Genomic DNA, 15,944 nt, shown 5'->3' with positions numbered 1-15,944 from the left:
CCAACCCCTCTGATGTCAGCAGGCATCTGCTGCACATTAAAGGAACATAACTGCGGCCTTTTTTGGCTGGCTGTACAAAGTTAAGTATGAGACGGGTGGGTTGTCCTTTAACCACAAGTTGGAGGTCAACTTTTATATATGCACCTGTACAGAGGTTTATACATCAGTGCTGAAGAAACGTAATAATTAGAACAACGCGTAACCTTAAAAGACATCTTTAGGTAATGAGTAATGATTAATCGCTAAAGGTCTTGCTGTTAAATTTGCGTTAAAAACATTAAATGGACAACAATAGAAAGGGATCTTACACCAAACCCTTGTTACAGATGAGGAACCAGTTAAATTAAGACCACACTTGCATCGGTCAACATGATTTGTACTCATTTAAAAGTAGAATACGCCAATTCAGCTTTCTTACATCACACAATCACACATCGAAGCTAATACAAAACGTGTTACTAAGCTGGACAATTACCAGGAATGGCTAACAGCAGTGTTTATTTGCATGAAATTCTTCCCCAAATCACTTGAACTCACCTGTGTAAAACAGCGGGTTATATTAACACAAATTTCCATCAAGAATGCACTTTTATACTGTATTATGAAACAGTGATTCACAGCACATTTCACATCAACCAAGTACAGACAAATATCCTAATCATTCATTCCTCACACATTCCAGTGGGCGGGATGCAGACCTGTTATTATCCCAGGCATACAGTAATAAAAGACAAATGCTAAACCCCGAAGTCAAAACAGAACTAGAGGAGAGATAAAAGAACATTTTCCCACAGAATCTCCTGCACCTTCTGCCTTGTTTTAAACAGTAATCTGGACACATGCACAGATGTCAGCATTTCACTGTGACTTAACCCAGTGAGAAAATATCTTCCTTTCCGTGTGAACTAACCTGAGCAGTGTTAAAGATCAGATTGTACTTCACAGTAGTTTGCTTTTGAGGTACCTCCTGCAGTGCGATACAAAGTCCAATTTACCATTTAAACAAGGATACTGTAGCACAAAGTACTGTGTGTTGTTTGACTGATCAAGTTGAGCTTTTGTTCAGATGATGCAGAAACAGTTGAAGTATACTATATAACCATTCTGTTAGACTGGGTTGCAATAACAGAATACAATTTGCAATTAAATGTCCTGACGTGTCACTGTGTTATAAAGTGTTTTGCCTTGTAAAAAAAAATCAAAGGATATAAATTTAACTCTGCAAATTGTAAATAATATGAATGCATAATTGTGTGCGATTGCATTTTCTCTAAGCAATATCAGCGGACAATAATTACTACATCATTTTATGTTTTTTTTTTTTTTTTTTAACAAATTTTATTGTTTTTCAACCCATTTTATGTTTTAAACATGCAATCATTTCTTTAAAAGAAATTTCTTCTAGAAATTGTAAACAAACACCTGAAAATGAATATGATTGTCAGCACATTCACAGCTTTTCCTGAGGTTTTTTGACTTCATTCAAAATTAAACTCTTCTTCCCAATCAAAGGAATATGTTGCATAGAACAAACAGTAACCCGAAGTTAGAAAATGTCTTTTAAGTGTAATGCCAATGAAAAACATTTCTGCATAATTGTCATCCTCCTCCACCCGTGACTGCTCCACCTGCTGATTGTGCTCATATGATCTGAAGAGATCCAACTTTTTAAAAAAAGAATTAAACAGACATCATGTATCTGAGAAAGGGTGAGAAACAATTTTCACGATATGTTTAGAGTGATGCATAAGGAAGAGCTAATTCTCTCCAGTCCTGTATGAGTAGCTCTCATCATCGTATTCTAGCTCAATCTCATCCTCATCCAAGAGTCCGTACTTGAACTTCCGATACACCGTCCCATCTTGTCCCATGTACACAATATCATCATCCTCGTCGTCCTCATCGTTCTCACATTCAACGGTCCGGTCGCTGTACTCCCCAAATGAGGAGGTGGTGGGTTGTGAAGCAACGTCTCTATTGGTGTCCAGTTTCTCATAGCCTCCGGCTTTGGTTTGGGGTGCGATGGCGAGTGATTTAGTTCGAGCATTGAGGAAGAGGAAGAGCCCAACGCCCACAGAGACGATAAGCACAACACAGACTGTGACAAAGAGTTTGGAGGTGCTGCCTTGACTCTCTAAATCCTCAGCTTCCCTCAATACAAAGTTGGCACCCAGAATGCACTCCTCTGAGAAGAAGAAGATGGAGCACGCCATTAGGTTAAGAAATAAGAAATGCAATCTGTATACTGGGTCTGTGATGGCCAGAGGCATTCCTAGTTATTTAGGAACACATTTGCATCATACATATTACTGGAAACTCCAGTTTGGCAATAAGCTTTAACTCAATACTTTACAGTGGTAAGGGAATTAATTAAATCAATTATTTAGGGTGGCAACCATTACAAATTACAGATGCCCTGATAGATTGTGACTGATGGCTCAAACAAATGAAACACTATTTTCCAGAAGCAAGTCTCAATACAAGTCTGTGTTTCAGTGTGGCTTCTGCTTTACCTCGTGAGGCCTTGCAGTCACAGCACTCCCAGGGTATTGGCTTATCATCATGGTGTGTTTCCTTTCCACAGCAAGACAAGCAGCGGCCATCATACAGGATCTGCAGCGCGGGGCACACCGTACAGCTCCACATGCCGGGACCTCGGCAGTCCACGCAGGACGGGTCACATGCCTCGCAGTTTGGTTCGTCACTCTCAGAACCAGAGCCCTAAAGCAACAGATTTGTTACAGAGAACGTTAAATGTCACTTTCATGCATTTTACTCTCCAACTAATGCTCCATGACTGACAGAGGAGCTATAGCTCTAATATGTTAGTTCTTTTTCAAGAGTCAATTGTGAAAGATCAGTTGAATATAAGTGAATGGTTTGTAAATTAAGCAGCACACAAGCTGCACTTCACCTGTGAAGCAGCGTAGTAGCCTAAGAGACATTGGGATTCACAAATGCCTCCCATAAATGTGTAGCCATCATAACAGGACTGGCAGGCGAGAGCGCCCTCATCTGGAAGGAGAGAGAGAGAGACATAGTTTTATATTTTAGATTTTATATTTTTGTTCTTGCTCAATAATGTGAAAAGATGCACAAAAAAACCCCCTATAAAAACAACACATGGCCACGACGGACTCCCTTTACCGCTGCAGGTTTTGCAGGTGGGGTGACACTTGTGACAGGTCTTGGACCGGCTGCTTTCGTAGTAGCTTGGAGGGCAGCTCGGCAAGCACTGTCCCCACTGCCTCAGGTAGACATAGGTCTCACGACAGTCCAGGCAGTTTGTGTTACCGCGACCCCAACACTGGCTACAAGAGGGGTCACATCGCTCACAAACCATGGTGGTGGTGTTGCCAAAGTGACTGAAAAGGAGAGAGGTTATCTGTTTAGTTTGTTCTTCATGTTCTTTGATGAAAAAGGAGAGAGGTGTGTGTTCTTCTAACCTCTCTGAACAGGTTTCGACACAGCTGCTCCCCTGCTTGAAGAATCCAGATTTACAGTTGACACACTGCACACTGTGACGGCCCTCGCATGACATACAGCTGAAGTGACAGCGCTCACACACGCGTTCGTCTTTGTCCTCTGCATAGTAACCCACAGGACACTCCAGGACACACGTGTCGTCTGATGGACGCAAAGTTACAATTTGAAAAAAAGGAGAAGTTTACTTTAGCAGGATAAGAAGCATAACATTTACTATTGAGATAACTTACTCAGTAGGAAGCGTGGCTCATTGCAGCTGAGGCAGTGGTCTTTGCTTGGTCCAGAACAGCGATGACAGAGTTTGTTACAATGTTGGCACTCCCCATTATGGTCCATATATGAGCGCAGAGAGCACTCACTGAAAAACACACAGTGTCCGCTGGCATCTTTACGCCTGTTGGTATCGCAGCTGAGGCAGGATGAGGGCCCATGGCCTGAGCAGGTCAGGCATGACTTGTCACAATCTAGGAAAATAAAAAGCCAGGAGATCCAGTCAACTAATAAATCAAGTAATGACAGAGTAACCTAGATAATTATTGTATTTAATTATGCATGATCATTATAATCTTCCACCTTCCCTACCTCTGCATTCATTGGTAGTCGGATCATAGTAAGTGTTGTTGGGACACTTAGCCAGACACTCTCCATTGTAACGGACAGCTTTTGGGTTGCGACATATATCGCAGTCATCAAAGCCCGGTCCGTCACAGGAGACACAGTCAGTATGGCAACGCACGCACTCCTGTTGCTGCTCGGTAGCAAAGGAGCCTGTGGGACAATCATCCAAACACTTACCCTCATGGAGGTAGTAGTACTGGGCACACTCTGGGAGAGACACACAAAGAGATAAGAAATGGAAGAAGCACTGTTTACATTTGCAAAAAAAAACAAAAAAAAACCTTGGCCAATCATCAATATTCCAAACCAGACTTACTTAACCAATTACTGTAATTACATAGTTACTTAATTGCTTACTTGAGGGTAATCCTTATGTTCTTGTAAACAAATGATTGGCAATTGTTCTTCTAACGACACTAATAATGTGGTTGTCAAAGTATTGTGTAGAGTTATACTGTAGGTACTACTACAAAAGTTACTCTGACCCTGACAAATGTTTGTTTCTTCCCCAAATGATCTTCTCTCTAATGTTTCTTGTAGTCCTCCATCCTTCTTGTAATGAACTATTTGCAGTCCAGTGAGCAGGGAAGGATCTCTCTGCATTTACTCCTCATCTTCCTTCTCCTCCTCTTCTGTTCTGCTACATCACTTTCTACATCTTAACTATGTCTCTCAAAAACACCTCTTTTCAAATTCGCTTCCCCTTCCACTGCTCCAGCATACTCACTGCTACACAGGCCGTCGTGATTGCACTCTTGACACTGAGCCGGACAACGATGGCACTCTGTCTCAGTGGCGTGATAGCCCTCTGGACAGTGAGACCTGCAGGAGTGGTCAAGCAGCAGGTACTGTGTCTCACAGCTCAGACAGCGAGAGGAATGATCCTGGCAGGATGCACACTCTGGGGAACATAGCTGGCAAACACCACCTTGAGGGAACCCTCTGGATCGGAGGCAGAGAGGAGAGAACGAGGCGTCATTGAACGTATTATGATGGTGTGTGTTCATGTGCAAGTCAAGGATTGTAAAAAGAGGACAAGCACCTCTCACAATCTACCACACACACTCCATCCTGGAGGTAAAGCCCACTGCGACAGCGCTGGCACTGCTGGGCATCTTGGCATGTAACACACCCTTCCAAGCAGGCTTCACACTGGCTGGATGCCTTGTTGGCAAAAGTGCCAGATGGACAACGGAACGTGCAGGTCTGCCCCGTAGTCAAAAACTGACCTGAAGACAAAAGCACAAGAATAAAAATACAGGGCACAAAGATTGTCAGTGGTCAACAGCTTGTTTAAAAAGAAGGTGGCTCATCATCCTGTTTCACATACTTTGATGTAGAGTTTTCCTAAAACATCTAAGACAAGCCAACTTAACATGTTGTCGTGTCAGAAGCTCGGTTTAATGTGGCATACAAATAGCAAATGTTTACCAGAGTAGCAGCTGCTGCAGTCCTCCTTCCCTGCAGCAGAGCAAGTCTTACAGGAAGTGTGGCACAGCTCACATTCACCCTGACCTGACGGGACCAGAACAGAATATGCAAACATTAATGACATCCCTATGGCATGAAAAACAGACTAGGAATGTGTTATTGAGTACTTAATGACAGCTAGGGATATATATATCCCTATATATATATATTTCCCTGCATGCCTCAGTAGCAGTCAGCAGTACTTCACTTTCATTTGGGTTTGGTTTAAGTGAGAATCTTTAGTACGAAGAATTCAAATGAAATGAAATAAATTAAAATCAGCCGTACTGTTTCCGAAGTGTGCCTCAGGGCAAACAGCAAACCGTCTGCCCTTTAAACACTCCCCATTCTCCAGCGTGAATCCATCTTCGCAGGAGTCACAATCGTTGTACTGTGGCCCTCCGCAGGTACGACAGTCGTGATGACAAGGCTCACAGTCCCGGCTCTCCTTATCCACAAAATAACCTTCCATACAGTGAGTCACACACTTGTCATCTGAACAGAAAAAAACAACACATTTTTACTTATTTTTTGTACCGTTGCATTGGGACTTTTACTGTGATGTGTACAGTTTCTCCAGCTAAAATTCACAGCATAACCCCAAAGTATAAATGCTTCAAATGTTACCAAAGACATAGAATCCCTCTTCACACCAGTAGCACAGGGACTGGTCACAGACTACACATTGTGTGTCTTCACACGGAGCACACACCATGGTGTCCTGCAGACTGTAGGTCCGATCTGGACAGGACTGATGGCAGTCTGTGCCTAACCTGATAGGCAGAGAGAAAGACTGATAGTCTCAATAGGGACATACAAATACGGTCAATGAAACTCAATCAAAAAGACTTACTGGTAGTAATCATCTTCACATGTGAGGCAAACCGTGTCCAGCGTCTGCTCTCCAGAATCCCCTGAAGAGCAGAAATTAAACACATCATAAACAACAGATCAGGCATATTGTGATTTTCTGGATTGAAATAGCCCGTTGGATCATCGTTGTATCAGTTGTTGTAGCTTCTGTTCAAATCACATTTAAATATGATGCAGTGGTTTGCAATGAAATAACTACTGAAAATGGGAAAAATAACCAAATATAAAAAGATAATATTTCTGTGGTGGTAAATTAGTGGAAAAATACCTCTCTATATCTATTATTCTAAACCCAGTTTCCTTTAACACCAGCAGGAGGCACTCTGACAACACACAATAAATGTGCTCAGCTGCTGTAGAATTGAATGGCAATGGCACTCACAGATCAATCACTGGCCGAGTGTGATTAATGGAGAGCCACCAAAAAAGATCTAACCCAGATCCCAAATGTTAAAGTCAAAGTGTATCTACAGGTATTTCAGTTTCTATAATGTCGCTCATTTTCAAGAAGTCAGATGCTGCTGCTTTGTTGTATTTTCCTGTAGGTGTTGAGTGTGTGTGTGTGTGTGTGTGTGTAGCTTGCACTGCAGGTGTACTTTTGCTGAATAACATAAAAACAAGCCTAATGTGAGCGACAGGTTGTGTAAAACACTGGCATATTTGCTGCTGATGCATGTTTTGTTATAGGAGTCTGGGGAACCTATTAGGCATTAATAAGTAATTCAGGTGTGTGAAAGAGGCTGTTTGTTTTTGTACACAAAAGAAAGTTGATTTTCCTTCTAAACTAATTCTCAAAACCATCCAACTGGTAACTGAGGAGGAGACACACTGCCATCCTCAGTCCACCGATGTCAATAAATCTCCAAGGACAGAGGGAGCGAGAAGGGGGTGAAGAGAAGGAGAGGATAAGACATGAAGCAGAAAGAGAGAGGGGGGGGGTAAAGGAGCGACAGGAGGAAGAGAAAGAGATGGAACTAACTAATAAAAAAAGCTCTTCTGCAGACTGTCCCGAGGGACATTCATCCTCTCCAGAAAAGCTTCCTTCGACCCCCACACCCTATTCCTCTCAGTCTTCTTCCAGCACCCACAACTTAACACTGCGCTGGTTTGTACTTCAATGCGGTCGACAAGCCACTACCTGTGAAAGCAATTACTCACACAGAGAGAGACTGGGACAAAGGAGAGGTGGGAGGGCCAGTGGAGTTGGAAATCATGCCTCCAGGCTGTGTCTATGTGAAGAGAGAAAATAGCTCCTGCATAAATATTAACTGTGAAAGTCATGGAAGTGGGTTGGGGGGGAGGGGAGGGGGTTCAACAGAATTTAAACTTGCATACACATCCTTCAGCATGCACTTGTGGAATGTGCGTACACACACACACACACACACACACACACACACACACTTACAATCCTTATGCACTCACAAGCTGCATACAGACAAAGGCATACACACAATTTCACATGAAATTATTAGAACGAGAGGTGATATAAAGTCAGGAATGTGGATGGATGAACTCTGGTTTACCATCACCTCAAATCATCACTTGAGTTTGAGAAAGTGACAGTGTTTTATCAAGAAGTGTTCGAGAACTGCAATGCCGGTGAGGAAAAACAGAGAATAGATGTGAGTATAATGAATAAAAACATTCAAAGAAAGACCGGTAAAGAATTGGTTAGAATACTTCTTTCCCGATGCCTAATATCACCAGTAAAGATCAATAGGAGTGTAAACTATTTTCAAGGTCCGAACAAAGAAGACTGATGAATCCATGTGTCAAGAAGGCTTTTTATCCCAGGTAAACATGCTTCTGGTGATTGTGCCAGTCTGAGAGAGTTCTTATCATTGGGCTACACTACACTTGTACATCACTGCCATTGCTTAAGTTAGACAGAGCCAAGCCAATATCAAAAATTTGCCTCAAGGGGCTCAACAATCAGTACAGCATATGACATCCTTTCCTTAAACCCTTGATCGGATACGGGAAAGTACTCTCCAAAAAAACAAAAAGAAAAAAAGGAGAGAAGGAGAGAAAGACAGATCCAATTATAAACTACATTTGAACCTTTATCCCGTGATTAAGGAATATATCATACAAAAGAGGCTTAATTGGTATAAACTGATGATTTGTTAAAAAAGAAGTACTGAAGTAATTTGATGGGGGAGATAGGACTGCTGCTGGGTCTTATCACACGCCGTCAGGCTGGCGAGCTCGTTGATGAACCTCACACAACAGCACACTACAAACCCACAGCTCATCTACTGACTTGTAAACCTAATCTTGAATGTACAGCCCACACCAAATTAAACTAAAACCCATATCTCAAGTGCAAATGATTAGCCTCGGAGTACATGTAGAGTTTTAAAACATTGCCTTTTTGGAGGAATGTTTTCATAAACATGCCTAAAATTAACATTTTGAGGTGAACTTAAAGTAAAATAACCCCCGAAAAAAGTAGAGTCTAAAACAGGTAGTGTAAGCATGCAATCACACATACACGTTAGATGCCAGACACTACACGTTTCATCTCCGTCGCATGGCGTCACACAGGGCTAATCATGGCAAATCACTAATCTGCTGACTGACTTGTTTAGCTTGCAGAAATGTGATTACTGAGAGCATGTGGGTGGCAGGGAGGCTGAGGTGGGGGTGAGACTGAAGAAAGATATTCCACCCAGAATGCATAATGACATAATAACACCTCGTCTCCACCTCAGACTAGTTCAGTGCAATAACAACTTTCTATGGAAGGCCGGTAACCATCTGTGGGAGAAGGCTTGTACTGACAGCGTGACGTGTATGAGCACAAGGAAATTAGATATTGGCTGATTTTTATACTGTATGGTTAACTTTTCAACAAAAACAACAAATCTCGTAAAAAAAACACCATTCATAAAAATAGCTTGTTAGCATCCTGTTTTGCGCTTTGCAAAGGTATGTTTATTTTTGATATTCATAAACAGCATGGAGGGTGCCGGCAGTGGAAAGACAAATAACTTCCCATGAGTGTAAAACATTTTTAATCCTATGTGGTGTAGATAATGTCTACCTCTGACTATTTTTTTAAAGGTAGTGTTCCTAATAGAGAAGATAAGTCCTGCAAAAAGGGAAACACCTGTGGCAGGTGTCTGATAATTAACGAAATCTAGAGTTAGTTAAGTTGTGAGAGTTTGTCTTTGGTTTGTCCAAATGACTTCCCCGATGAATGAGGCTTATTGGAAAAAAATAAATGTTCATCAACAGTGGAACCTGTTGTATTTGAATAAAAGCTTAGTTTTCAGGGCTTATTTAAGTAAATATTTGATGACATATCTCCCGTGATAGAGAGCCTACAGCAACCAGCGAAATGCAACAGCAATCAATGGCAGCAGCATTAGTAAATGTTGGCACCCCACCTCACAACTGCATGGCTGACACATTTACTACAGTAAATCCTGCTTTATTAAGTGTCCTGTGTCCACTATATCTCACTCCTGAGGACTGCAATAATAAACGTCTTCAACCGTTAAAACAGTTGAATTTGAGCAGTACAGGTTTTTCTCATCTACAGTCACTTTGACTGCAAGATACTGCCGTGCGCTGCGGCACATCGCTGCTGCTGGAGCTATAGTGCTCTTGATTTTTATTTCTATGCTTTGATCGATGAAGGTGAAAGAGGTAGGAAGAGAGAAAGTGAAGAGTGAGAATAAGATGTGATCTACATACTGCGTTCACATTGCTTGCAGCCCTCGTCACAGGAGACACAGTCCTCTTTCTCTGCAACCGCAACCTCACCTGATGAAAACAGCACATACAAAAATATAGACAGGAAAATACAAGAAAATGTTGAAATAACATGTCCAATTTGTGAGAAGTATGGAGTTTGTGTTAACTGCCCAAAACTGGATGACAGTTGTTCAAAATAAGCTTTTGTAATGGAGAAAAATAAATTGTTTTTCAAGTTACTTTCAATATTTCTTTGTCATCAAATGACTAATAGATGTTTTTAGTGGAGTGAAGTTTATCTTTATCAGACATGACATGAAGTTTCTACCCGTCTAATAAATTTGGTCATAAATCAATAAGATGCTGCAAGTTTAACAGTGCTCGTCTTACTCACTTTGCCACATTTTACATTTTGGCTTAATTTTTCCATATTTACATGTTACATTTTTTATTTATGTAAAATCAATCAATTCAATGTCATGTTTGTCTGTGATACCAACAGAAGATAAGACTGCCAAATTAATATATTACAGCTACTTCAAGGCCTTTTAAGAACTGCCTTCTATGATAAGACTTTAATCTCATCCTCCTTACCACATTTTATATGCTCACATACAAACTTATATCGTGACCCTTGACCTCCTCCGTCACATCTCACTCAAAGCATTTCAGATCTTTCACAATCTCCCTGAGGATATTAAATAAATTCAGCAAATGTCTTTAAGTTAAATTAAGAACAGGAAGTAGAAGCAAAAACACATTGGCTCTGGATTTGTTTCATACAGTATTTAGCTCAAATACTTGACATTTCACACCTGAGACTGAAATCCAAACACTTCTCTCATCATAGTGTACTAGCTAAAAGAAGCCAATAGTTTCCTATTCTTTGAGTCAAGCCATGCATACTATTTGCTATTGTGGCTAGGAGCCCAGGGTGTTGACATATTTTCTTTTGGCATATTTAGCATTTATATTTTAATACTTGCTTTCAAATTAGGTCACTGTGACATGTTCCCTGAAGTGATGCATGCTAAATTTAGCCCAGCTCCGTGATAGTGGCGCTGAGCAACAGTGGCAGCTATTACAAAAATCCTTCCCAAACACTTTTTATTCAACCGTAGTGAGGGGACTTTTTCTTTTATTCAAGCTTATTTTTTGTGTCACCCACCAATTCAGTATTTCTACTGCAGAATTAACAAAGAGTGCTTTTCATAATGAGCATGTAACTTCTGTGGCTCCACCCGCATCTCACCTGCACCGCACTCTAACGGGACACACTGGTCATTTCTGAGCTTGTGGCCTGGGCTGCAGTGGAGGCAGTGGTTTGCTGATGAACAGATGATGCAGTCATCAGGACAGGGTTCACACCGTCTCCTTGAGTGGAAGAACCCCCCTGGACAGACATCCCGACACTGGCTCTGAAGGAGGTACCTGACCTCCCCAAACTTATCTAGATATACAGAAAATGTGAGAGATGAGGCCTCAAACAAAGGTATGCAGATAAGCCCCAGACAGGGAATCATGCACATGTACACAAACACAAAAACAGATTGAAGTTGTAAATCCACTAAATTGATAAGTGATAGATTATTTTTTGGCTTATATACATATACATTTGTGAGCCCTACAAATATATTTGTATATCCCTTGTTCTTGTGACGCTCCCTTCAGTATCTTTCTCATTCCTTTCCCCCTCCAGAGACAGCGTGGGTAAGGCTCCACATTACTATCAAAGGTCAGTGTCAAGAATTGTCTCCTGAGTATGTACCAATATGTGTGTGTGTGTGTGTGTGTGTGTGTGTGTGTGTGTGTGTGTGTGTGTGTGTGTGTGTGTGTGTGTGTGTGCGTGTGTGTGTGTGACTGGCCAAGATAAGAAAGGTTGTTTTGACAGAGAAACGACACAGGGAGAGACAGATCGAGGGTTTCTTTGTGTTATTATTGTTATGTCTCATTGAGCTTCAGACAGACCTGCAATTAAATGGAACCACATTTGCAAACAGTCTGACAAACTCAGGGACTAATTGAGTGTATGTGCACATGTAAGGGTGAGAGAGAGAGAGAGAGAGAGAGAGAGAGAGAGAGAGAGAGAGAGAGTGTGTGTGTGAAGAGGAAATCTGGTGTTAATCTTCTCCTTGGATGTCTGGTATCGTAAAGTGTGTGTGCATAACATAATCTGCCCAGTCTAAATAAATTCATTCTGTCAGCCATAATACACATCCTTTTTTTTTTTAACGTGATAAACACAACTACTTTAACTTTCAAGTTGATGTTTCTTCAGCTGCGAGCCCCTAATGATGTCTGGGATTTATCATAACCATCATATCAGTGTTTTTTTTTTTCTTTGTCCTGTTCACAGCACCATTAAAAGTAGTACGATTTTCAAAGGAAGTGAATGTACTCATTAAATGTAGACACAGCTTTTCCCTTCAGCTGAGCTAACTCCTGAGAGATGTGCACTGACCTCTGCATGAGGACACAAACAAATGACTGATTCTCCCTTTTAGCACATCAGCAGGCCTTGGCTGAATTACTGCTTTAATTAGATTAATTTACCTTTAGAGGATTGATAGTGAGTCTAGCACAAATGAGCCTTAGCTTGATCCATGTGATGTCACAAAAAAGCACGATTTCACTTACATTCCAGTCACAACCAGACAGATGGGTTTTTAAGTGAAGACCAGTGCACTCCTACAAAAAGTTACTTGTGCCACTTCAAAGGCTAAAAGTGTGCAGGTTTGGGGAAAAAAGGATAAATTGTTCATGAGAAAAATACATGAGATGGTCTTTATGGTTTTAACTGCACTGACTGGCCCTCTCTATTAAAGTTATGCAATTGTGATTAATGCAATGAGAAATATACAAATGTTGAGGGTTTTTTTTTAACATTTCATTATCAAACAAGGTGTTTTCCCAATCTTGACCCAGGTTAGTGTACCTCTGTCACAGCTGGTGCAGTTGTCAGGTCCCTCATCAGTACACTCGTGGCATGTGTGGTGACAGAGATGGCACTGTCTCCCCATCGCGTAACGGCCCGTCTGGCAGCGGATGTCGCAGCGTCCGTCATCAAAGAACCTGCAGGTGGGGAAGCAGTTCACAATTAACATGCAGCCTCAGCCACTCTATCCTAATATCCATGCATCACTTTCACACTAAATTAAAGTGTTTGTATGTCAATTTTCAAGAACAGGTGGATCACAGAATGAAACCAAATTGTATTCACAGTCAAGATAACAACAACAAAAACATAAAAAGCATATCAAATGTGCATAACAAAAACAAGTAAAGTTGAAGTGATTTTCCTTTCTTCTTTTTTTAAAGGAAAATGGACTTCTATAGCTGCAGGGCTCTAGCCAGCCTTTAGAGTTTGATTGTGGAGTGTTCTTGCAGAGCACTTGCACTCTGTTCTTATTGGATCTTTGGGTACAAGAACTCCCACTTTTACCTCTTCTCTACTATCTTAATGCTGTTCACTCCCTATACTTTGCCAGGGGGAGAGCAGATGGGAGGTCGGGAGAAGTAGTCTGCCCGAGAGTGAAGTAAAAGGAAGTGGGGTGCACAAGCTAGCTAATGCTAATTCACACAAAATTAGATATTACACATGACATGAATTCAAAATAAAACAAGAAACAGAATTCTAAATCCCAGGACCTTGACAGATGCAGGTAGGACCAAGGCTATGCAGGGCTTTAAAAGTAGGCTACATAATAAAAGTAGGCCTACCTAACAGGGAGCCAGGGTAGCGTTGCAAGGACTGGAGTCATATGGTCTTGTCTCTTTAAATTTGTGAAAACTCTGGCAGCCAAGTTTTGGTGGAGCTGACAGGATATGAATTTTGGCTGGACCCCGAATATGTATAATGTATAACATATAACATAATGAGATAAAAGCATGGATGACTCTTTCAAAGGTCAGCTTGAGATTACAGAATAATTACAATTGTTCAATATTCCTAAATTGGAGAAAGCATTGTACTACCTTGGTCATTTGCATTTCAAAACAAGGCTTAGGGTCAAAGAACACACAGAAATAGCGGGCTGAAACCTTGACATTGGAGGACAAGTTCCCAAGATTCTTTTTCAAATCACAGGTCAGGTTAGGGAGCCCAGATAAAAGGACCTCAGGTTTGTACTCATTGAGCCGGAGGAAGTTTTGTGACATCCAGCATATATCGGAGAGACATTTGAAAATATGTCACCACCAGTCAGCGGAACTATAAGTTGTGTGTCGTCTGCAAAGGTGGACATTTTCGAGCAGAATTTAAATTTATAGAATTAAATATGATGTGGCGTACAGACAAGACAAATAAGACTCCATGTTGAGCAGTATGACTGCATCTTTGGAATATAGATGTTTGTATGTCAGCGGTACTCACCGTGTCGTAGGGCAGCTGGTGCAGTCCTCCGTCTCTGGGCCCACGCACTGTAGACAGGTAGCGTCACACAGGTGGCACTTTCCATGTCGACTCATGTACTCTCCTACAGACGGAGAGCAATATTGAACAACATATTTCATAATTAAGTGCTTTACTTCTATGTGTTTGCCAGTTTTGTTGTGCGTTTTTGCACTTTTTGTCTTTTTACTTGAGCGATATAACCACCAGTCAGTTGTTTTCATTGTATTATTGGAGGTTTGGCTCATTATCCATTGTCTTCTTACATCTCCTGCACAATAACAGTTATCTCTTATGTGCTAATGCACTTCACAGGTTTATAAACATCTTTGAAAATGCAGAGTTTGAGAATGTCCGTCAAAGGCGTACTTTATTTTAGCAGGTGAAAAATACGTCTTTGTTTTTCACAAAACTCTAGATTTGATCTGGAGACGATAAAGAGTCGTCTCTCAAGCTATACATTTATAATACAGTAACAGGATCAGCAGTTTTGTGGCTCAGCTACTTGCTGAGTCAGTTTGCTAATTAGAGCAGGGATGCAACAGAAACATCTTCCATATCCTAAAATAACATTCTGTAATAATACCAGCTTGTCATTTGCTTGTTTTTTGCTCAAGACTAAAGTGCCTAACAGCCCCACGGCCACTTCCTGCACTGGTGAAACTGCTGACAATGTGCGTAGGTTTTGGGAGGTCGGAAAGTTTTTCTTGCAAAATGGTGTACAGGCTGGAAATTGAGTTTTGTGCACCAGAAATCTCAACACCTGGCAAAGCAATTGTTGAGTCACTGACGTTGATCAAAAATGTGTGTGCATTATAACACTCCAGGTACATCTATTTTCATTCATTCCACAACATACGGAAATAGAGTTCATACTTATTGGACTTGTAACATTATAAATAAGCCATGTTCACCAAAGTATATTTTCTTACGCTGCATGAATATGTAAACTTTGGTCGCATTCATTCACAACACACATAATATGTATATTGTGTCCAAAGTTGCTAAAAGATTGAGAAAGAAGTTTCAATAAAACCCATCAACCTTCCGCTTCACACTTGGCAACATTGAAAAGCACCATAACAAAAGAGGCATAAACATTGTCTCCTATCCCACCTTTGTATTAGACAAAGGTGACAGACACAGGCTCAGGCATAAGGATGGAGCTGTGTGGCTTTGTGTGTGTGTGTGTGTGTGTGTGTGTGTGTGTGTGTGTGTGTGTGTGTGTGTGCACGAGCATCCTTCAAGGCAGCGGCGAGATTGTCTGTGCTCTCTGGCTTTCTGTGAAAAGCTCAATTGTTCCTTTCAAAACAAAGGCGCTTCTTTGTGTACAAACACAACAGGCGGTGGCTTCCCATTCAGTAGAGCTCTGCTGAAACCATTCAAACAGCCCAGAATAAAC

General features: G+C 41.2%; 1 protein-coding gene across 1 annotated transcript; it reads right to left on the bottom strand.

The window, feature by feature from the left end:
- Positions 1-1,757: 1,757 nt before the first annotated feature.
- Positions 1,758-14,614, bottom strand: LOC311023709 (proprotein convertase subtilisin/kexin type 5-like; the record flags this gene model as incomplete). The annotated part of the gene is made up of 17 exons (XM_084025701.1): positions 14,525-14,614; positions 13,088-13,224; positions 11,422-11,602; positions 10,153-10,221; positions 6,428-6,488; positions 6,202-6,347; positions 5,863-6,069; positions 5,536-5,619; positions 5,147-5,333; positions 4,832-5,046; positions 4,069-4,311; positions 3,717-3,950; positions 3,447-3,627; positions 3,148-3,365; positions 2,915-3,015; positions 2,514-2,721; positions 1,758-2,185 (listed from the first exon to the last, which is right to left on the bottom strand). The coding sequence occupies exons 1-17, from the start codon at positions 14,607-14,609 to the stop codon at positions 1,758-1,760; spliced, it is 2,985 nt and encodes a 994-aa protein (XP_083881827.1). The 5' UTR covers positions 14,610-14,614.
- Positions 14,615-15,944: the final 1,330 nt, after the last annotated feature.

Source organism: Eutrigla gurnardus, assembly GCF_963514095.1.
Source record: "Eutrigla gurnardus genome assembly, chromosome: 13".
Classification (NCBI taxonomy): domain Eukaryota; kingdom Metazoa; phylum Chordata; class Actinopteri; order Perciformes; family Triglidae; genus Eutrigla; species Eutrigla gurnardus.
The sequence above is the reverse complement of the archived record's forward strand: the minus strand, read 5'-3'. Positions and strand labels throughout refer to the sequence as shown.